This window comes from Perna viridis, chromosome 14 (assembly GCF_037379345.1).
Source record: "Perna viridis isolate PV_CMFRI_1.1 ecotype Kerala chromosome 14, ASM3737934v1, whole genome shotgun sequence".
In the NCBI taxonomy this organism is placed as follows: Eukaryota; Metazoa; Mollusca; class Bivalvia; order Mytilida; family Mytilidae; genus Perna; species Perna viridis.
Genome location: NC_142458.1, coordinates 8,284,240 through 8,308,539, shown reverse-complemented (window position 1 = coordinate 8,308,539; position 24,300 = coordinate 8,284,240). Strand labels below are relative to the sequence as shown.

Here is a 24,300-nt window from a genome sequence, read left to right as displayed (position 1 = left end):
TTCATAATCAAACTCAGAATAATCCGTAAACCAGTCTAAACCAGACTCCTTTTTAAGTACCTTCACATCAATTTAAATGCATTTGGAAACTTAGTAAAAAATACATCTGTCATAACCGAATCAAAGTTAAAGTTTAAAAGGGACTCAATAGATACGATTCCTGCTTTGCAAGCTACATCTACTACTGTTCAGTACTATTGTTCGTTATGGACCAATTTTTGTGGTTTGCGTGGGTAAGTCGAACTTCAAAATTTGGTTCCTAACGAATAAAAGATTCCCATAATAAACATATCACGACAATGAGGGGATTTATCGATTTATTTCATTTGTCAAATGCAAATGCTTTCATCCACAAAGATTCTTATGTCCACATTCAACACACTGGTGAGGAGATAGATATCCACACGGACAACCGCCATTTTGACAACAAGCGCATGAGAAACTTCCAGGGTCATCTGGACAGTCACATCCGGTTTCAGAGGCTGTGTAATGATCTATTTCTATGAAAAGATAAAGTTAATTGAAATGTAGATTGATATGTAAAGATAATGATGAAATGAAATACATGACAAATTCGACATTTTGCCCCAAGTTGTTTGTACCCATGGTTATGGAAGCGGGGTTCAGAGTCGTTTTTGCTTTATTTGTCCGTCAGTCCGTCTAAAACCTACAAATCGGAAATATGAATAGCATAGTAAAATATGATAAGTTAGTTACGTAATATGGGGCAGGACTAACCTGTATGAGGACAAACTTGAATGTATAGTTAGATTTAAAAATCTTTTTGCTGCAATTTTCCCCTCTGATTGTTTTTTATAGAAATATTGACGTTTCTTGTCGCTAATAGGTATCACTTAACGTTCGTAAAGCCAGAAAAGTCTACTCTTACTGCATATCGGAAATGAAATAACATCTGAATTAATGTAATTATTGAAGACCATACAATAGGCGCATATGAGTGAAGAGAATACGAAAATATATTGCTCTGTATCCACAAGATGTACTTCCTGTCATATGAAATTCCGACCCTCAATGCTTTCCAGGCAATCAGTTATTTCGTATCAAGTACCATTATTAGAACTTCGTCCTCTATAATAAAAGATGTGCAAATTAAACCTGTAAATATTGGTCAAATTGTACACATAGTTTTGTGAATACAAGTAGAAAATGTACTAACCTTTTATCCGTGGGTCAGAAGTCCAATGTAATGGATCAACAGATGGTTCGCATACTTGTTGTTGAGAGTTTTGTTCTCCTTTTCGTCGACAATAACCGTCTATTGCACAAACTCCAGACTAAAACATGATGTTACACCAGAAATGAAACATCTTAAAGTGAAATTTGTCTAATCAGAATCCTGAATAATCCGAAAATTTGTATTTTTTAAATGCTTTTTATATTAATTTAAATGTTCTTTGAACCTTAATAAACTAAACATCTGTCTAAACCGAAGTGTTGAAGTCAAAAAAGGGTTCAGGTTATATATCTCATTGTATAAAAAAGTTAAATCCTGAAATAGCAATGTGAATGATGACTAATCATACAGGAAATATTGTTGGTATAATTAGGGGCAATCTAATAAAAAATGGACCTACCAATTTCTATTCAGTCCCAGCATGTATAGGATCTAACAACATTCCATTATACTTTTGTTCTGATGACATTTTTTGATCAGCAAATTTGATTTCATCTAACATGAATTTGAAAGCATTAATTTTTCAAAGGAAAAACACCCGAGGATTCTGAAAAGGTCACCCGAATACAGTGTTGCTATATCCTACACGCTGTAACTGAATCGAACAATTGATAGGTCTAATTTTAATTAGATTGCCCCCTAATTACACCAATAAGATTTCGACAGTAATAGCAGAATTAACATTTTAATAGCAGTCCAGCAAATAACCATGCCTAATGTGATAGAAGTTGGACAGCGTTCATATTTTCATTTTTGGTGGTTTGTATAATATGTCATAGTAAGTAGAAATTAACGTAAGGTTTTTGATATAACCCTGGTTCTTGATTATAAGTGAAATATATATGTGAATGACACTAAACTACAAAAGAAAGTACTGAATGTTTTAACTTGAGCTATCTCCTTAACACAGACAGATTGGAACGAATATCCCTGAATATCATCCTATGTAAACAAAAATAATTATTTAGTAACAAAAATAAAAAGGTTAAGCCTTTATTTAGGTGTACCATATATTATAACATACTTTGCACGACTAATACTTAAGTATGCATTGGTCGCTTAGGTCTAACAGTGAAGCCCCGAATACTAAAAATGACGATTGCCAAGATATTACGGTAAAATCTGTCAAAATAATACCTAGATAATTAGAAAACTATCTAAAAACCACCCTTTTAAAAAAATACCAATTTAATGTTTTTTTTTAAAGTTCGTTTACAGTACTTGTATAAGGAAACTTCCAATTGTATGGTATATGAGGGTATTGGGAATGGGAAGGGTTGTGGAATATGAATAGGGGGATGAGGATTGTGTATGGGGGATTGGGATTTTGAATGGGAAGATTGGGGAGTAATGTTTTAGTATTTATTGATATGAAAATGTATCGAATCAATTTAGATAACAGTGTAAATGTAAAATTAAAAAATATGAAATTTTATTTGATAATGTACAAATTTGATACGAAAAATACAATGGGGATTCTGTAGGGGATGGTGGTTTTCCAATAGAAAGTTTTGAATAGGGCATGGTTCATGGTTTAAGTGTGAAGTCTATACCATTCAAGACCTATGCTTAATCACTTGTATAAACCGAATAAATGTCAAAGTCCTAAAGGCGTTTGGTGTAGACAAGTGTCTCTATCATACAAACCACGTTTCTATTTATACATGTATTCTACATTTTCTTTCTCGGGAAAATTTGAAACAATACAAGCGACATAATTTTTTGTTGGTGATTTTTATTGTGATTTTTTGCTCAGTACGGAATATTTTCTTTTTAATATTTTTTTGTGATTGATCTAAACGTTTAGCGGACCAAAGATCCATGTCAATATAAATTCAATATCAATATAAAGAATGACCCGTCTTCTTACCTTAACATGACAAGTTCCCACCTCCTGGCAGTTTTGACACATCGAATCGTAAATAACGAAATTTTGCTTGTTGCTGAAATGGCGACCGTTGGTTGTGACGCTGATTATGAATCCAGTTACAATTGTTCCTAAATATTTAATTTCTTAATTAAAATATTCAATTCTTCCAATGATACTGCAATTGATATCATATTTATAAAAGATTTGAACAATGTTTATTTCCGATTCATATAAAAAAAATATGACGTTTTATTTTAATTGATAATAGATGGCTTAGAATATGATTTTACAGTTTCCTTACACAACAAAAAATAATTGCTAAAAAATGTTAACCCCTTGAAAACAAAATTGCCATGTACCACTCACTGCCTAGTATTTGACTGGACTCCCTATTAATACGGGCATGATGTGAGCGATGTCCTTCAGTTGTAGATCATGTATCAAAATATTAATTTCTCATCATTTTTTTGCCGGAAGTGATGTAGTCGGAAGTGACTTATGTAGTTTGAATATGATTATTTGATTTGTTTTTAACTCGGATGCATCGTGTGTGTTATAACCAGTCTCTCATATTCTCCGTAGTCGAGACATCAACTATATTACGAAATATATCCTATTTGCTGTATCATCGACAAAGTAAAATGTAACTCAAGTACAGATAGCTCTGTCCATCATAGGCAAAGTCTAAAATCATGCTGTGTACCCCACGGTAATTCACTCATACAATACGTATAATAATGAATATTTCATAGTTACGAACCGCGTGTGACTTCGGCCACTTTACTGGATGGTAATGGACATTCAACTTCTTTAGAGGATGAAAAGAGACCATCAACAATGATAGTGCTCTTGCTACTGTTGGGGACGAGAGTACCATTAACCATCTATAAAATGAACATAGTAAACACACTTCATTATGATAAGATAAATTGCCTTTTAAACCAATTTACAAATACTTGTACACATATTTATCAATCATCATCTAAACGAACCCGTTTTGCTACACTACACTTTCGTATGAAAAAATAATCATATTTTCAAATCTTTTTTAATCATAAACATTAAAAAAGTCTTCCATTGAATTTTAAGTATGGTGCAGTGTAAGTATTTATCATATACCTTGTATACTTGTGTCAGTTTTGTTTATATTACCGGGATATTACAGCCACTTCATATGTCTTTTTCACCAGTTAGACAGAATAAGCAAGCGCTTATAATATGGTTTTAATCTCAATTACTTACCATTAAGTATTCAACCTTGCATTGCAGTGTTTGCGTATAAAAAAGGTTTTCTGCAAACACAAACGCCGATGAGCAGCTTGCACTTCTTGCATCACATACATTTGTTTCATCTCCCGACCTATGTTAGCAAATGCATAGAACTAATTGTTTTGTGGATACGTGTTGATATAGGATATAAATAACATCAATATCAAAATAAAGACTCATTTAATGCTATTTTATTCTGTGTTGTTTTTTTTTTTTTTTTGCTCGCATATTAGCGGCAATAAGTTATTTTACAAAATTCAAAGATAACAAAATTGAAAGTCAAATATGAATGTAGCATAAATGAAAGGAAAAGACGCATTTTAATGAAAATTGATTGAAAGGCATATATTATACCTTTTCAAAAAATGTTCTTTAACAGCACAAAAAATGATTACTTCTCAATTGCATGTATTCTCGTGTTTGTACTTCTCTTGTTTGTCAATATAAGGGTTAAAAATCATCTATCCTGCATTTCGTTGTGTTCAGTTCATTCACGTTGTGTGTATCGCTTAAACATCAAACTTAAAGGATTTTTTTTCAAGATCCATATAATTTGGTACAATTGTGAAAAATAACAAAAAAACGATATAATCCATTCCGAGAAAAAAATACCAGTCTTTGAACCGATAAGTGGCCACGTTGCGTAAAACTGTAAGTGATCACTGCTTTCACAGATCGGATTCACGACTCGATGACTTATGACTGCGGGAACTGATTGAAGATCGATGTTGGATCGCAATTACGGTTGTTTGGATTGGTGCATGTCCTTCTTAAAGCTTAATCGCCATACTTAAATAGTAGAATGATACATAAATTATGGACGAACCCAATTGTTCATGACATGACAACAGTGTGCATATCAACATGACAGTAATCAAATTGAACCAAAAGGAGATATGCGCTTTTTCGTTGTCAATTTTTCAGTTATTTTATAAACCTGGATTGCGGCTCTTTATAAATTTGAGGATAGGTTGTTCTATCGACTATACTGCGAAAGTGAAATATTAAAGATTTACCCAAAAATGAAATGAATTAATGGCACAGCACCAGCTTTAACTGAGCAGTCAGGTCCCTGGTATCCATTTTGACATGTACATTTTCCACGTATACAGGTTCCGTGCATGCTGCATTCATTCGGACACATATCGGAAGTGAGGTAGCTTGGTAAGCCCAATTGTCCATCACTTCCTTTGACATAGTATTTAGGATCAGCAGACAATGTAATCTGACAAGATTCGTCGTACGTAGATGAATAGCCTTCTAAAAAGTCGAGACTATCTGACGCCTTAAATATACACATATTACAAAAGTTTTAGTTCTATATAATTGATCTATCTCAGTACGATTTTCCTTATACGAATACAAGTCTGCAAAATAATGTTACTTGAGTAGGCATTGCAATAAAAGGAACTGTTTGTTCACTACATGACTTGACTCCAGTTAAAGGCTAGATGATAGAAGCTGCTGGTTATCTGATTACTATTCAGTTCTTATGTGTTATTTCTGTTTTTTAATGGGTCAGTAGAGAATGGTTTAGTCTGAATTAAACGCTTTGGTATGTCTGGTTTGTCTATACTGTACTCACTTTTATATCTTCTATACAACCAGTTAGCAGGCCAGAGTAAAAATCAAGCGTATTTTTACAATACTGGAATAGGTTGGCCCGTTTTAAAGCTGTTTTGCAAAGAGATGTTGCGTTCGTCAATGTGATCCCTGAAGGGGTTGGCCAGCTGGAAGATCTTTTAAATACTAAAACGCGAAAAAGACAATGAACAGATAATGTATTTATTAATACTTCAACTTATCTGAATAATAAATATCACATATAACGTAAAATAAAACAAAAATCAGAATTTAAACAAAGATTCTGCTTCTATTGTTTCCAGAACTTCGACAATTATACCAGATTGTGTTACATGTAAGTCAAGTAATTTAAGATGGTAGACCTGGGGTAAGGGACAAAACTCTTACAAATCATTGGAACGTCTTTGTGTTCAGCATTTTCATTTATCTCATATAAGCATTAAAGTAACTTGAACTGATTTCATTCTGTTTCAAACAAAAGCTTGATATGTTTTAATGAAATTGAATATGGTATAATATATTACTGATTTCAAGAGTTATGTCTCTTACCCTAGGTCAACCTCCTTAGTTTGTGAAAAAAAACTGTACCGTTTTGAAGATTAGACCTGTGTTTGATTTGAATCCATTTTCCACCACATGTATTTCTGTTACTGTTTTGGTTGGGATTCACTGATACAGCCTTACCACCCGCAAAAACCTGTAATAACAATTTTGATACAGCCTTACCGGCCGCAAAAAAACCTGTAATACCAATTCTGGTCTTTGTCCCTGGATTACATTCTTTTGATTACCGCTATATCCTTGGTTCCCTTGATTACTCTTACATATGAGAAAATAAAGACTTTTGAGTCAAACAGCTCTATACATCAAATGTGCCACACACGAGAGTATTTTGATTTGCAACATATGATTATCATGATTATTATGATATGATAGTCATGTTTTATTCCACAAACATATGATAACCACCTTAATATCATATTAGAATTAACAAACAAGTATCATATGATTACAATATGATTGTCATAGAAAACGAGTACTGTATGCTTATCACAGTTGGCACATGTTGCAGTGTTCTTCATTACAGTGGTTGAATTGTCGGATTACTTTGATTGTACAAACATGCATCAATATCACTGTATCACAATTGTCACAGTAACTTACATTGGAACTTTAAGTTCTATTTCAAAAAGAAGTTTTTTTTTAACTTTTTCTATAGTCACATTTCTTTCTATTAATTAATTAATTCTGTAAAATTTACAATTTTTACAATAGACGTTTTACATCAAAACGTAAGAACTTAGATTTAGCAACAAATCCCACCATATAGAATTTCTACGGGAAAATTAATGTTTTTTATATGAGTGGAGTAATTATTTATTGTGAAGCATGAATATAGGGCAATAAAGGTTATATGAAGCTAGCATTGCTGAAGGTGTAACTGTCATTTATGTATTTTGGTAAGAGTGTCATTGCAACATCTTCTCAAATATTTCTTACTCAAATGAATCAAATTTTATCAAACAGACAAGATGTAAAAACTATTACCAAAAATTTCGTAGTAGATGTTGTTTTTTTTGACATTTGTTTTATTGATGATGATTAAGTTCATTAAGATATATTTATATATTCTTTAGTATTCCATTCTATTACATTTTCATATACTTGGGTTCATATTCAATTTTAGGTCATTTCCATTCCCTTTTATTGGGTTTGAAAGTTATGAATGAGTTATGGGTTTTTGAATGAATGAGTATACTAAGTGCTGTATTTTTCTTGACTCTTGCTATTCCGATTTATAATTTATGTTTATTTCTATTTGGTAGCTACTTATCTTTTGATAGTTTCACCTTGGCTTATGATTGTTTTATTTATTTTGTTTTGATTATGAGCATGTGCCAGTCGGTCCAAACATACTTCGTTTATTTCAAAAGCTTTGTATTTCATATGAGGTAAGCTATATGCGTGTTTTACATGTGCATTAATTTTGTACACCTTTTAAGTTTATTATATTGAGCTCTATTTTTTCTTTGTGTCTTGTCTATAAACTAGTTTAGTTTCATTCTTCTCCATCAGACCGCATATTGCTATTACTATACTCGGCGTCACATAAATAAGATACTGTTAAAATTTGAAAAAAATATTTTCGACGACTTTATTGACACCTACTGCCGTTTAAATTGTCTTAAATGACTTGCTCATTCGTTTAGTCAAACGGCTTCTCCCTAAACATAGTAACGCTAAATTCCCGTGAGATTTTAATTCTCGCTCCTAATATTTACATTTTAAACGGCTTCTCCCTAAACATAGTAACGCTAAATTCCCGTGAGATTTTAATTCTCGCTCCTAATATTTACATTTTCAAAAGTCGGCCATGTTTACAGTGATATGGTTGCTAGATGCTGTTGTTTACGTTTAAATGGTTTGTCCAAAAACCAAAGAACCCAGAATGCATGTCGGCGCTAATTCGGATACCTCGCATTTATTCTACGCGAACATCGTACAACACCGAGAAGTTGATCAAGCAGACGATTGTCACCGAAGTTCGACGGAAATTACGAACTTCGTTTGTAAACAAATCATCCCGTAGAAACCAACATGGCGGATATTAGTATAGGATTTTTTCGTAAGGATTTGTTACGCACGATTCCAGCCAATAAACGACTCGTTGGAACTATCACGTCATGCATATATGCGAACTATCTTAAGACCAAATGAAAGAGAGACAACTCTAACGGTAAGTCCCGACAGTTTAAAAAAAATAGAGCTTCAAATCGAAAATGTACTGTAAGTGACGTCGAGTATAGGTACTGCTATTTTTATCATATCCTTACGTATGAGATTTTTAGTCAGATTCAATTACTTATTTCGAAACTATTACATTTATCTATCATCTTTGACGGAGATACTTCTCATTTAGGGTATAAACTTTAATTGATATTGATTATATTTTAAAATTTGAGAACAAGATGGAGTTGTCTTTCTTTGTGTCTTTGTCTTATAATGTGTTATTTTGTTACGGGAATATAACTGCTGATATGTAACAATAAACTATGAACCCTAGAATACTTATTATTTAAAAGTTTGGTGGTTTCTACAATACAAAGAATCATTAAAGCAATCATCACATCAATGAAGACATTCAATGTTTCTTTAAACCCACTGGCTCGTGTTTAATATACGACGATAAACCATAAAAATCATATTAACTATCATTTAAACAATCATTTTTGCAATATATTATCAAAATTGATTTATTTTCTTTTTTAACTGGACAAATCGGAGATACTCGATTTTCTTTTAGTACCCGATTTTTTTTATTCTTACCAGAAGCACATCATATTATATAGTGTTGTTTGTGTGTGAAACTTACGTTTTTCAGTGGGTTTCGTGTTGCTCCGGTACATGCTACTGAATGTGTAGTGTTGTCACATGGACAAAACTCGGTTCTGGGTCTCGCGACAGCATTATATCTTGGCTTGTTTGGGTCGTGAAACAATGACTGTTCACATCTTATTCTAAAACACGTAACAATTTGTATTAGACTTACATATGTGTAGTATATTTGTATATGCTGACAGAGTAAGTTGAATGCTAATACTGCAAATGAAGTATGAAGGCGCATAAAGGCAATATGTGTTCAACAGTTTTGTATTGTTGTTTTCAACTTTCTATGTTTGACAATGTGTTTCCATTTAATTAGTTTAATTTGTGTATCCATCTGCACCATGAAAAATGATTTATTCAACGGGCCATAATTTTCTTTTCTTCGTTTGTCTACCCCGGACTTGACTTTTTTATGAGCGGCTGTTTCTACCTACTTACCATACCGGTGCACCTGGTCCATGCTCCCACTTTTTAGTGAAGTCCGAGTTGTTCATTTGCTTTTGTTACTTTGTATGTATGATTTTATTTACTTTATGTTCTTTGTTGTGTATGTCTGTTTTCCATGTCTAGTCTTTGTACCTGGATTACATTCTATTATTATCGCTATAACCTGGGTTCCCTTGATTACCCTTAAAATTCTTACTAGCTTCTTTTTTAAGAATTAAGAAACGACTTATATTTTTTTCGGGTCTATGAATAGATAACCTTAATAACGTGGAGCATATTAAATAACCCGCTAATTATGTATGTACCACGGGCATTGAGGTTAAAATAGACTGAAAAACAATCATTCCTTATGATTTGATTTAAGTATCAAACAAGGTTGATGACGTCACCATTTGGTCCATGAAATGATGTGCAAAATTGTGTATCTAATCAGAAAGCGTGTTATATCTGATATGAAATCATAGATAAATAAACCAAAATAAAATTACAGAAACATTAATTAGTTAAAAAATAATATTTTAACAAAAATTTCAAACGAAAGATGACCGATCAGCAAAAATGATCACAAATTGTAAATATTTATACGTACACCCAACGTTTAGGATCGACTGCATTGTTTTTATTAAAAGAACCACAGGAACCCTCGGCACATCCATTGTGATCAGATGGTATATGTAGATTAACATCATGGAAGTGAGATAAACTGGCGTGAATTGTTAATGTCAATCGTGCTCCAGATGGAAAGTTAATCTGTAGTTTAGAAAAGTTTGTAATATTAAATAGGCATCACAGATGATGAGAGGTTTGTAGTTTTGACAGAAAAAAAGATACAAGTACTTAACATCGTAGGATTTCAAAATAAGTTTCCTTGATAAAATTCAGTTGAATTATTGAATGACAAGAGCTGTTTTTGCTACTCTAGACCATATGGGTACATTGTATAAAATGACAATTAGATTAAATGTCATGATATTGTCTCGAAGCAAAAAGATAAATCAAATTAATCAAAAAGAAATTACAATGCAAAAGTTTTATAGATAAATGTTGATAGCAACCTTAAACTAAATGGATATTGATTGCATTGTCATTAATCTTCTGTTATAAACCTTATTGACACAAAATTGTAATGCTGAAAATGATTATTGTAAAAAAATGAAAAAAGGGAATATTCTCCATTGATTTCATAGAGCGGCGGGTCAACCAATCTATTGGTAAATTGAAAAATATATGTACTTGTCCTCCGGATTTTAGGCAAATAAATTATTGTATATATTGGAACATATGTAATTCTTGATCATTCTGTTATATAAGACAAAGTCCAACATAAGTTTTAACGTTAAAATCCTTAATACCTTAAATATTTTTAAGCTATAAAATGAAACATTAATTTGGTATTTTTAAGAAATCAGAAGCAATTTTGCGGTTACCTGTGCAGCTAAAATATTAATTCAAAACGGACTAGATAAATTTAAAATTTCATCAAATATAGATGAACATTTTAAACATTTGTGGATATCTTGTTTGGTCATTTATTTAACCTTTAACCTTTGAGTTGAAAAGCAAAGCATGGTTAAATCATTTTGCATTTATACGGATTATGTCATATGTGTACATACATCAAATAGTTTTATATATTGATTATTTTTATTTTAAGATTTCTTTTTAGGAAATCTAACCAGAATTTGACTATACAAATACATTTCATTTAGTACATACATAAAATTTCTTCCCACTTAGATCCGTATGAAATGTTGTCCCATCCAGTAGACTCGACTTTTTTGAAAGGTGATGCACCCCTTTTATTTGAGTACAAGCGTCAATTTCAACATAATCATTTCCCTCCGAAGCCACTACAGCGCATGTGCAGGTCCATGTTCCACCATTGGAACACTCGACGTTTGTTCGAACTTGCACCTTAAAGCAGAAGAATATATTCCTGCACTAAATTGTTCAGATGTTTTTGTGCATACCAAATATGCATTTCAGCGAGAAAAATGCTTTATTTCTACCCGAATCCGTACGTCACTTGCCTCGCGATATTCATATTTCATAAATATATCTTAAGCGGATGCATGTAATTCACAACAGACTTCTTGGGGTATTGACAATTTTTGAAAGATAAAACAACGAAGTATTTATTTCCTAAAGAAAATGTAATATTACAACAGAGAATGTCAAATACAGTTTGATTAAATCTGTGATTCTAGAAAACAGTACCTCTAGATGTCTTATCTTTTTACAAGACGGTTTGCTTCTATACATCACATGGTATCCTATTCCATAATGGTCGTAATTTCTGTGAAAAACAACAGCATAACATATGAATATTGACATTTGTATTTCATACGGTTTAAATCATCCAAATTGCATTAGCTGTACATGTTAAGCAATCTGATTTGGACTTGATTCCATTGTTGAAGTTGGATAATTTTTAATAGTCTTATTAATGTTTGACTAAATAATATTGGCATTACCTTATAACTATATGGGACGTTACCTCTTGGTGAACCAACATTTCATTAAAAGCATACCCACATTTTAACCAATGTATATATAGTGAGGACACAGGTATTATATTTAAAGACATGGATACATTTATTTGTGCCTTATATCTATGTTGCTATTTGATAAACATACTTTATCGTTAAGACCGTTGTTACAATATCTCGACCTTCATTTGAAAAACTGATTAACAACCGTGTGAATTTTTTTCTTCCAATCTTCTGCGTGTTTCGAAATATTTGTGCCCCATGCGGTTTGGGTATAAAAAAAAGATCTGCAGCAGCGCTAAGCTTATCGTACAAGGCGACTAACTAATGCTCAGAAACCTGGCCCCCACTGGGTTTTGTGCCCCCAGGTGGTTGAATCGGGTAACTATTGTATTCCACATGCTGGGGTCGTCAGGCCATACTAAAGGAAACCTGACCGTATACCAAAGTGATGCAATGTGTTGAGAAAGAAGCCACCTTCCTCGCACATTAAGAACCCTGCTGTGGTATTCGATAAGAGTCGGAACCTATCACAGCAAGCTAAATTGCCCGACCACACCCACTTTCCCTATTTCCAGTGGCAATCAAAATTCGTCTACACTATTATCCTTGTGTCCAAACCCATTTTACACTACATCATCATTTCATATTCATTTTATCATCCACTTCATCTTCATCGCCTGGTCAAACTTGAAATATTGCTGCTTTGGGCGTTAAACACCAACTATCTATGAATGATTGAATCAATCAGAATATTTGTTCTCTAACATTCTGTATGAGGAATCTAAAGAAATTACATATTTCGCTTTGAGATTTAATCTCCAAAACAAAAGTATGGAACTTAAAACCATCACGAAGGCTTTCTTTAAATAATTTATATTCTTACTACATCGATTGAAAAAAAACCAACTGCTAACACACGGTTCAAGTAAGGAAGCTCTGTATGTAAAAAAAAGATACAAACGGGATTGCAATGGCGTCTATATGTGGGTCCTCAAACATTTTACAAAATCCACTTTTACTGTCGATTGTTGTTACCTGTAAAACAAATATTGATTGTCAGGCGATTAATTCAACGTCAACAGTTGATGATTCTATAGTTTTACCACTAATTGATTCATATTGGGTTGGTTGTACATAAAGAGTTGGCTATATATACCCTTTGCTTAACTATCTAGATGCAAAAACATTGCAGACTATCGACAAAAAATATAAAATTAAAGGAAGAATGGGCCATATATGCATCCAATGAATATGATCTGGTTATTCTACTTACATGTATAGGACTAATTGTGTGCAGCAGCCACATAAAACTGTTGGGATCACTGTTGTTAACTTTGGCAATAGGCTTAAATCCAATCTCATGAACTTTTATTCCATCGTTAACGAAATCACGTGTTGCAATTACTGGCACAGTTGCTTCACATTTTTTTGTGATTCCGTTATATTCGAAATCGTAAACACATTGGCTGGTTGAGGTGTCTACAAACACAAAACAGATGCAAAAGGGTGCTATGATATAAAAAATAAATGTCATTTTATTCATCCTTCGTTATAAGTTCGTATTTATTAGTTTAACTACTGCTTAATTATGCGTCTTTATTGAAAAGATATATTGCTTTATATGTATCCGTTGTGAAACAAATAGACAAATTAGGAAAGTATGCATAAATGCAAAAAAAAAAGTTTATTTCACGACAGAACGACAGATTCGTGTCTATGCATGTAATATATATGTATAAAGTGCGTGTAACTAGAAATTATGTATTTTAATACCCCAAAAAAATCATTCTTTATAAAGACAACACGTCTTACCAATACATTGGTGAACAATTACATGAACTCCATACACATTGAACTCCAACACTTGTAAAATCCTTTAAATTGATACATATTAAAATTACTTTTTGATTTAATTGACAACACAAAACAAACAAAAATCAAAAACAAACAAAAACAAAAACAAATACTATGACGCAACACCTTGAATTCACCAACGTATATTGTAAATATTATGATTCAGTAACCATTTAGCAATGTAAATGATAGAAAAGAATCATTCGGAAGTAAACTTAAATTTTCATTTAATTATAAGTCTGAAATTGGTGTTGATAAACCTACTTCACTTGATTTCATAATGTGGGTTATTATTTGACAATTTCTGAATTGCTAATTACCTTGTGGAATCTCTCGTCTTCAGTAATCGTCATTATACATATATTGTACACCATTATGCTGTCATGTATTTTTCTACTTTGTGTTGTTCCTTTGTGTATGTTACTTTTGTACATGTACTCATTCATCTCAATTTTTCATCGATAGTCATGCGTCATAAGGTTTGTTTTTTGTTTTGTTTTGTTTTTTTGTTTTGTTTTGTTTTTTTTTTTTTTTGTGATTTATTTTCAAATATTGCAAAGGTTTTATCTTATCACAATTCTTTTGCACAAACTAATAATAAAAATAACTGAAAAAATAAATGAAATAGGAGCATTCAAAACGGATTTACAATTACTGTTTAATTCATCACGAACCCGTGATTCCATTGTTGAAGGCATTTGAATCTTCAAAACAAACATTGCGATCTTCTAAATGTCTGTTAACGTTTACATACCAGTAGCAGAGTTTAAACTTGCTTTGATTTCTACTGCGAAATCACAACTTGGGGTTGATCCAAGAGCAGAACAAAATGGAATTGATGTTGATAATGTAACGTTTTGTGGGGTTCCTTTCTCAGAAACATTGACGGCTACTGGGTTGGTCTGTTATATTCAATAAAAAATATGAAGCTAAGTTCCTTATTAAACAAATGCTAAAACAGAGACAAATGGTAAAAAACATACTTTTACAAAATACTCTTACTTAAATTAATTTAGTAAATATTTCATTATAGATATGTAATCTTTTATAAAAGAAAGGTACACTGTTTGAATGTTAACTGTTTTTTTTTTAAAGAAAATTCATACAGACATTGTTTCTAAATAACGCCACTCTTAATTTAAGTATCGTGTAGTAAGCATTCAAGAATAACTCTGATAACTGTTACAATGTTTTAATAACAAAAAGGTTAAAAATAAAACTCACGTGTATTCCCACAAATATCCCTTTACTTTTCAGAGTTTGATTGTCATTTTGGGTGTGATAAAATGAAGTCACTTCACACTGCAACTAAAACCCCAAGAACACAAACAAGAGTATTATTCACATGATTTTCACAAATTATATACATGCCTCTCGCTTGAAATGCAATTTGTAACATAATTCACAGTAACTCTATACTCATATAAGTTTGAAAAAAAAGTTATCAAAACTGTTTATATGAAGTTCATGTTATGTGATTTTACATGAAAATCACGTTAGTTTCATTAGGGTATGTAAGTCTCGTCACGCGACTCCGAGGTTTCGTAAGAATGGTTCCTAGTCTACCATTCAAATGTATGGAGTTTTGTTATTTACATAGCATTGAGTTCCATATTAAGTATCTTTTTTGGGAAAAACACTGATTAAAAATGACAAATATATAGTTCCAGGGGAAAAACATATTAGGAATAACATAAAATAGAAGATTTTGCATTGTGAAGCAGCGTTTGGATTTCCCAAAAGTACACAATAAAATGCAGATCGGTCTTCGGATTTCAATACGTTCTACACCAGAAATTCCGAAAGGGAAACCGAAACTAGAACGAGACTTACAAATCCTGTTTCAAATAAACCTCACGTGAAAGTCAATTTAAATAAATTAAACTTAAGCGATGTATAACTGTGAAATATAATATCATATAAGTCTTAAAATAAATTTACTGAATTTTTTTCCACGTGTTTTGGTATGATAAAATACTTACGAAATAGTAATGAAATAATCTATGAGGTTAAGTATCTAATGCCCAATTTTGGAGGATATATATGCAATAACAGTTTCATTATCAAAATCAACAGTCAGAAAACAGTATGTTTTATATTAAGATACGTACATCTTTCCCAGTGTTTTTCAATAAAAGGAAGGTATTCAACTCCGCTATTCTGTCTCCTGATTTTAGTACCGAATTGATAATTTTGTGCGTTCTAGGATCAGTTAAAGGCCTTCCACCGACTAACCATGTGACTATGAAGTTAGCAGATTTATCACTAGGATCATACGGAATTTTACACTCGAACTTTGAATTTCCATTATCACATTTGTGTTCCAAAGTAGGTTGATTTGTCATATGGGGATAAACTGAAAATGAAATTAAAATCGTATTTCATATTTCCAGACATATCTTTCCCTACGATTGCCTAAATATGTCATTCCCTTTGCGTGGAATATTAAATATCAGTCTTTATAAAAATCAGACAGAAGGTGATTCATGCATGTCGAAAACCCACCGAACTCAGTTTTATTTCTTGTTCAGAAACAGTTACCGATCACATAACCAGTTTTGGTTTTTCATTTCGATGTTGCGCTATTGAGATAAAAATTATATAGATTGTATGCATGAAATTTGCACTTTCCAGCAGTTGTCGTTCTTGATTTGGTTTCATTTGGTGGATTTTAGTGGGATATAAATGTATGATTTTATAAATAGCGCAAATCTGAATGCAGAAATGATTATCGTTTAATGACTGTGTTTCATATGTAGACTGAAAAAAAGCATCGTTTGTTTGGTGGGTTTTTCTACACCATGAATCACTTTATCATTGGTACTGTCTGAATTTTATGTGGACTGGTACCTAATGAAATATAATAAACAACATAAAATATTTTATACTAAACTTACGTGGTGCACATGAAGGACCTCCTCTTCCGGTCGGGCAAACATAGTGATTGCCTGCAAAGTACGATCTATATTTAATACCATGTTTTCTAATAAAATTAAGAAAGTGTCCATAGAAAATCAAGGATATACAACTAATGCTTTAACACTTTATATATTGGTATAAATATTTTTCTTCATAATTCAAACTTAAACGAACTAGCCATGTTTGGATACAGTATGATAAACAAACAATAAACCGGAAGTTTAAATTCCTGCAAATTGAATTATCTCTCACCCAATTTTGTCAATACTGATAATCGCAAATGTGCTGTTTGCGTTGTTGGCGTTTAATGGGCTTAATTTGAATTTGTACGTCATTAAAAATGTTGTCTTATTTAACAACGTTACCATGAAGGTATTTAGATCTGGAATTGCGATTTTGAATTTTATTGTTTTGTTTAATTAGAGAAAGAGCATCCTGCGATATGACTAGTGTTATATCATAATTAACAGATTTGACGGTATTGTAAGCCCTTGCTAAAGCTCGTTCTAAAATTGATTATATGTTCTTTACAATGTAAGTAGCTGTAATTCTATATAGTCAATGATGGTTTTTGTACTTGAGTGCCTAATTTGGTTTACGATTTATACGAGTAAAACAGATAAAAATCTAAAAAAAAAACAAATAATACGATGCCCGTTTGATATCATCAAAATAAATAGATAAGTCACATGATGACCATATTTTGTTTTTAGATTATCTGAAGATGAGTATTCATATAATTATTTCTATAACCAAAGTAAGGGAATAAAGACAGTGACAACACCTGATAAGCAGCGTGATAAAGATAGTTCAGTGTGGTATAATTTATGCTCATCATGTGTTCTATCCAGGATTGAAGAAAAGAGAAAGTAATAAGATTGTCAAATGGTTACTTACCCGCACAATAAGCCATTGAGCATCCTGGTGTCCTTCTCAACCAATACACATTAAATGAATCACAATTCTTCACACAAATGTCTAATGTTTCATGACAACATTTAGTTCCGCCAAGAAGCATAAGTAGTAAGTCGTTGTTACTTCCACGATTTATACAGGCCTTTTCTGCTAAAGCTGCCCCTTTAATAGACGGAAGGGTACCCTGAAGCCAAATTGGAACATACGTCCCACAGTGGTCGACATCGACACATGACGTCGGCATGTCAACGTCCTTGCCATCGGCCTGAAAACGGTACCATCCCACATTGATGTTTGTATCACATATCAGTCTAGTTGTATTTGATGCGGTATACTTCGCACTTCTGTGAGGCTCATCAATAATTTGGTGTTCAGTGCAGGCGTCAGATGATGGATGCGAGCATGGAACACCTCCTACAAAAAAACATAGTTACGATTAGCAAACAACAGAAAAAAATATTGATATCAAAGGACTGATAAACGTTTGTTAAAATCATTTTTAGATAGAAACATTACGCCTCAAACCGAAGAAAAAAAACGAAATAAAAATTATATAAAATACAGTCAGACGTCTTAAAAGACACCTTCGTTTTGTTTTTTATTCAAAAACAGTCGTGAAAACAGTACATTTTGCACTGTTCCCAGAATATTAAAAAAATCTATGAAGCCAAAATAGTCACCCCTGCAAACTAATTATCAGAGAGTACATGTCAATTTGAGTTACAATTAATGAATATCGGAAAAAAAATAAAATACTGAACCGTCAGCAGTGGCATGATTCAAATATGTCAAAATACAAAACAAACTTTGTATAAGCGCATTTGCGTGAAAGAATTACGATCTACAAACACAATGTAGTGAGCCGAATAAAGCAGATTACACACCCAAAAAAAAAAGACGTCATACAAAAAACTCACGCACTGGCAATAGCTATCAGTAATCTGCATTGTATGTTATTTAAGATACTGTAATGTCGGTGCTACAATATCTTAATCTTTATCACTGACTTAAAAATATATTAAACTTTAATAAAGATTCAATAAACAGTATTTGTCAGTTTTCCCTAAACCATTTCAATAAGCAGTAGTTGTACGCTTTTCGAGATAACATTTCAATGTTTATCAAAGAATAATAAAGGAAACCAAGGTCCTAGCGAAAACCAGCAGAATGCAATCCTAGTATAAAGACTAGGCAGGGAAAACAGATAATCACAATAAGAACATGGAATACCAAAAATAACACGTTCAAACACAAAAAAAAGTAAATGAGCAACTCGGCATCCAATAAAAACTAGAAGCATGGACAAGAGGTGCACTGGTAGAGTCAGCAATGTATGCTTTATCTGGTCCCGAAAACTTCAGCTAAATATTTAATATCAATGTTTGATAAGCAATTTGCTTTTAATGTAAACTGGATATTCTATTGTTGTTTCCGCATACCATACTACAGAAAAACAAACAACGGACATAAATTAACATTCTGTAAGAGTAATCAAGGGAACCAAGGTTATAGCGGTAATCACATTGCAAACCATTTTTTTCTAATGTCGGAATGTAAATCAAATTAGTTTGATATATCTCGCTTTATCCAGCAATGAAATTATAATTTCAGCACGTTGCCATTGATGTCAAGGCGGTGCAACATAAGGACTTTCAACGCAAACAATTTGAAAGAGTAATCAAGGGAACCAAGGTTATAGCGGTAATCAAAAGAATGAAATCCAGGGACAAAGACCAAACATGAAAAACAGACATACACAACAAAGAACATAAAGTAACTAAAATCATACATACAAAGTAACAAAAGTAAATGAGCAACTCGGACTCCACTAAAAACTGGGAGCACGGACCAGGTGCACCGGTAGGGTGAAAATATGTAATTGTTGCTAGAAAAGAACAAAATGTTTACCCACTGACCAAACAAATATGATATTCAACTTAAATTCTACACGAACATATTTTTTGTGAAGTTTTGTCTTTTAACCGATGAAATTTTTAATATAATGCCTTCCATCAAATGATCAGGGGAGACTATAAAATATATTTGTCATTGTCAAATATTAATAATATATTCCTAGACATAAATCGAAATTTTAGAAATGAATTTTTTCACATTAGAATACAATTGTTATGTCAAGTGATTTCGTGTAATGTCATGTTATGTTCGCTGTCCGATTTTCTCATACGAAATGATTATTAGTCAAATGTACTCAATAAAATTATTACGAGACGATACTGACTGTTTACTCGTTACTAAATAAAATAAAAAAAGAAACATTTTTGTTTGACTTCTCCAAATATCTATATATCCTTTCTTTTTCAAAATCAACTCTTATTGATATACGTTCATTATAATGTTTATTGCTATGTTTGCCCCTCCTTTTGATAGAGGTTTCCACGTGTTTCACTCTATTGTAACATGTTATGGTGTGAAATTTTATGATCGGTCTATATATTAATTGTGATATCGATGTGACGCTAACAAATTAAGATCCCAAATGTATAATCATCAACCGAGATATGTAAAAATCATGCTTTGGATTTGAATTTCTTCACCAAAATATCGTGTTAGCAATGAGACCTTTAACATCACTTATTTGATCAAATGCATGAAATCAAATATTTTTTTAATTGCAGTAACTTACCTCTACAAAACCCTATGAAAAGCACAAAAATGAAAGCGTTTATTAACATTCTGCTGTCATCTACTTTTAACAATGATCATATATGTATATATATATATACCTTAGTACTAAGGAGACCAAGAACTTCCTCAAAGCCTTTCGGCCAATCAATGCTTACATAGTGCTTATCAAGCGCGGCATAAATTCTGACTTCTTTGTCCTGCAACTAGGTTACTTTTATTTGAATCTGTATCAAAATACATGTACTGAAAAAAAATTACGATAAACAATAATATAAAATCTTGTATTTTTTTAAATGTTATTCTGTTCGGTAAACCGTTTATTCTTCTTTAAACGAATCTTTTTGGTTCAGTTTTAATGTCGGAAATAAAGTTAAAACGAAGATTTTATTTTATATGTTTGCTGATATAGGAAATTTACTGTATTTCAGAATCAAAACAACTCTAAATTTCACAGAATGGTTTTCTTGCCATTGTAAAAAAGCTGTAATTCTCGATATATTTTTTTTCCGTTCACCTTCAAAGGGAATATTTATACGTTCGTCAAAGAAATACTTTGATACAACAAATTCAAAAATACAAGTTTAAATTATCTTTTACATCATTTTTTTGTTTTTTGTTTGTTTTTTTTTTTTTTCCGTTTACTTAATTTTCTATATGATTTTGCGAGATAACCGAAAACGACGCTCAGTATAATAGGCATGATCTGCCGTAATTCATGTTTTTTTCATATTTTACTTATAACAATCTGAACCACTTTCCAAGGATCAAATTTAAAGATCAAATAGGCCTTGTACACCACTGAGTTAGATAGATTATTCTGTAATTGGTTTTTATATCAAATGCATATATAGACACTATATTTGCACTTGTTCATGACTTCCTGTAGGTACTGTGATAAGATAATGTGCAACATTAATAGACCCAATAGACTGACCGAATTAAGAAATGGAATAAGTATGACATGTATATTTCGGTTTAAGGATCAGTACAATAAACTCCAACTGTCCATATATATATACTTATAACATACTTATGTAGTTATTAATACCAGTCTTTGTAAGAATCATGCAATTCTCTAATATGTGATGCACCCAAAAAAAGGCTACACATTTTTATCATTGAGTATTTATAATTATTCATACCAAGCTGTCTGCTCTAAGGAGATAATCCACATAGAAAAACCAACAATACCTATTGTATTTTAGTGTCATTTACAGAGTTATCTCCCTTAATTTTGAAATCTACAGTGCATTCTTTATAACTTTTGTCCCCTAAGAGCATGCGTTATATGAAAAACCACGTGTTAATTTCTGTTAACTATAACATTTTAAACAAAATATCAAAAAATGTGTAGGCTTTTCAATCATGAATCACATTTTGCATGATTCTTATCTGGAGTTCTTCTGAAAAAAACATAAACACGTATTTTGATTAATCAGCAATACTGATGTGGTTGTTTATTCTGCAGGTTGATCTGCAGCCTGAAAACTGATTTGTTCAACGTGTCAATGCAGTAGACTCTTACTCTACCGGTACACCTGGTCTATGCACCTAGTTTTAGTGGAGTCCGAGTTACTTATTTAGTTTTGTTACTTTCTATGTATTATTTTAGTCATTTTATGTTCTTTGTTGTGTTACGTGTCAAACACTATTGATAACTAGGCTTAATCATTCACTTTTAACTGTATATCATGTTTTTAGCGTAGTAGTGTTTTCCATGTCTGGTCTTTGTCCCTGGATTACATTCTTTCGATTACCGCTATAACCTTGGTTTCCTTAATTAGTCTATGGAAAAATGTAGACAAATATCATTGTTGGACAAAATTATTCATCCATTTACTGCGTATGCAGCTTTTATTCACAGTTAAGTGTTATATTTTAGCCTGTCAAAACTACATGTACTATATCATTTGCTGTTCCTAAGAATCGTTGGACATGATTATTTTTGGGAAAGACCTAAAATAATTATTTCAAATGTTTTACAATATCGTTTTGATATGAACATGTCCACCATGAAAACAATGTCTTCTCTCCTTCGTTTTAGACGGGCTTTTATCACTATAATTCTATTGCAGCAGCATGCTATCTATTGACATATTCATTTGACTAAGGTGGATGCTTTATCTAACAATGATCAACTTAATGAAAAAAGAAAAAGTGGAAACAACACACACACACACACACACACACACACACACACACAGAAGTCTTTGCTGTTTCGGAGAACTATTTTTATCCGGTAGCAATTTTTCTGCAGAGGGTTCACAGTATATGCATATTTAGTTGCTTTATGAGCCCTTTTTTTTCAATATTTATGATGCGTAAGGTAGTAAGGTTTACAATTCTATGTTGATATATACTGTGAACATCTACGTATTTATCTGCCGGTTATCGATGTCTACACAGCCATATTAAATGAGTATAATCAACGTTCCGTAATATGTATAGTAACAAACCTGGGTACGTTGCAGTAGGTATTGAATAGTGGGACAGGATGGGTGAATTTTGCGAATTGGGTTGAGAATGGAACAATGGGACAAGAGGGATGCATGTGGGAACCGGGTTTGGTAAGGAAGACTGGGACAGGAGAGAGAATGTAAGAATTGGGTTGAGTATGGACAAATGAGACAGTAGCGTGAAAGTGGGAATTGGGTTGGGAATTGAACACTTGAATAGTAGGGTGAATGTGATCATTAGAACACAAACACACGCATTTTGACATTTTCTTTATGATAATCCGGATAGATCGTCGTGCAATTTTACCTAATCTACAAATAAAATCGATTTAGGAATCGTATATTATCATTGCCAATACATGGATCACCACGTCCAAGACTGTTTCCGAATACAAGATTGTGCCCTTAACTGATCTCTATGGGAACAAATGTCATTATGGCAACTAACATTATCTTGAAAAACTGGATAACCAGCATATTTTAAATGACAGATCGAAACACCACTCATGAAATAAAAATCATTATCTTAAAAACCCGAAAAAATTATCCACTTCCTAGTTCGCATAATAACACGTAGCTTTGTTCTATGTGTTGACTTGGTCAATATTGCAGGTCATTGTTTGGAATTCTTTGCGATTTGCAATGTGCGTATATATAACCACTTTTAATGGAAAATAAAATTGATGTTTGATGAATATATTCCTGAATATTATTTTGCATTACATGAACTGCATTTATGAAAAGAACATTTAGTGCAATTATTGCTATAGCTATGGTATTACAGTGATGAACATAAGAAAAGGTACAGATATAGTACAAACCTTTGGAAAACCGTGAAATCCTTTATCCATCAAAATGCCCATTTCACAAAAAACGACCCATCATTTTTTCGAATCATGTTGTTCTAGCAACAAAGATCTTAAAATAATTTACAACCTTTTGAAATCTTTGTTGTTCTTTAACAGAGCAGCTAAAATACTTAAAACAATTTGTTTTACAGACCTTAAGTTAATATTAGGTTTATAACGGTAATCAGAGGAATGTAATCCAGAGACAAAGACCAGACATGGAAAACAAAGATACATAACATAGAACATAAAGTAACTAAAATCATACATACAAAGTAACAAAAGAAAATGAGCAACTCGGACTCCACTAAAAACTTGGAGCATGGACCAGGTGCACCGGTAGGGTAAGCGTCCTCTGCTTTTTTTAGCAACACCAGCCGAATTGCTCAAAGTCAAGTCCGGGACAGACGAATGAGGA

General features: G+C 32.2%; 1 protein-coding gene across 1 annotated transcript; it reads right to left on the bottom strand.

Annotated features, from left to right (window-relative positions):
• Positions 1-300: 300 nt before the first annotated feature.
• LOC148598025 (von Willebrand factor D and EGF domain-containing protein-like) lies at positions 301-20,661 on the bottom strand. Its single transcript, XM_088561533.1, has 20 exons — positions 20,577-20,661; positions 17,915-18,346; positions 16,996-17,046; positions 16,210-16,454; positions 15,323-15,406; positions 14,853-15,000; positions 13,518-13,723; positions 13,206-13,279; positions 11,970-12,048; positions 11,469-11,666; positions 10,342-10,502; positions 9,292-9,436; positions 6,507-6,615; positions 5,920-6,083; positions 5,351-5,619; positions 4,308-4,425; positions 3,826-3,949; positions 3,066-3,193; positions 1,178-1,295; positions 301-500 (listed from the first exon to the last, which is right to left on the bottom strand). Exons 1-20 carry the CDS (start codon positions 20,623-20,625, stop codon positions 346-348), a joined length of 3,057 nt encoding a protein of 1,018 aa, XP_088417659.1. The 5' UTR covers positions 20,626-20,661; the 3' UTR covers positions 301-345.
• Between the last annotated feature and the right edge of the window lie 3,639 nt (positions 20,662-24,300).

Excerpts from the sequence above, each read along its gene's own strand:
- LOC148598025 (XM_088561533.1), bottom strand. The coding sequence starts at position 20,625 with ATGTTAATAAACGCTTTCATTTTTGTGCTTTTCATAGGGTTTTGTAGA. Across the intron at positions 15,001-15,322 it reads GGATATTTGTGGGAATACAC|ACCAACCCAGTAGCCGTCAA; the intron begins GTGAGTTTTATT and ends TGAATATAACAG. Across the intron at positions 12,049-13,205 it reads ATAGACGCCATTGCAATCCC|AAATTACGACCATTATGGAA; the intron begins GTTTGTATCTTT and ends TGTTTTTCACAG.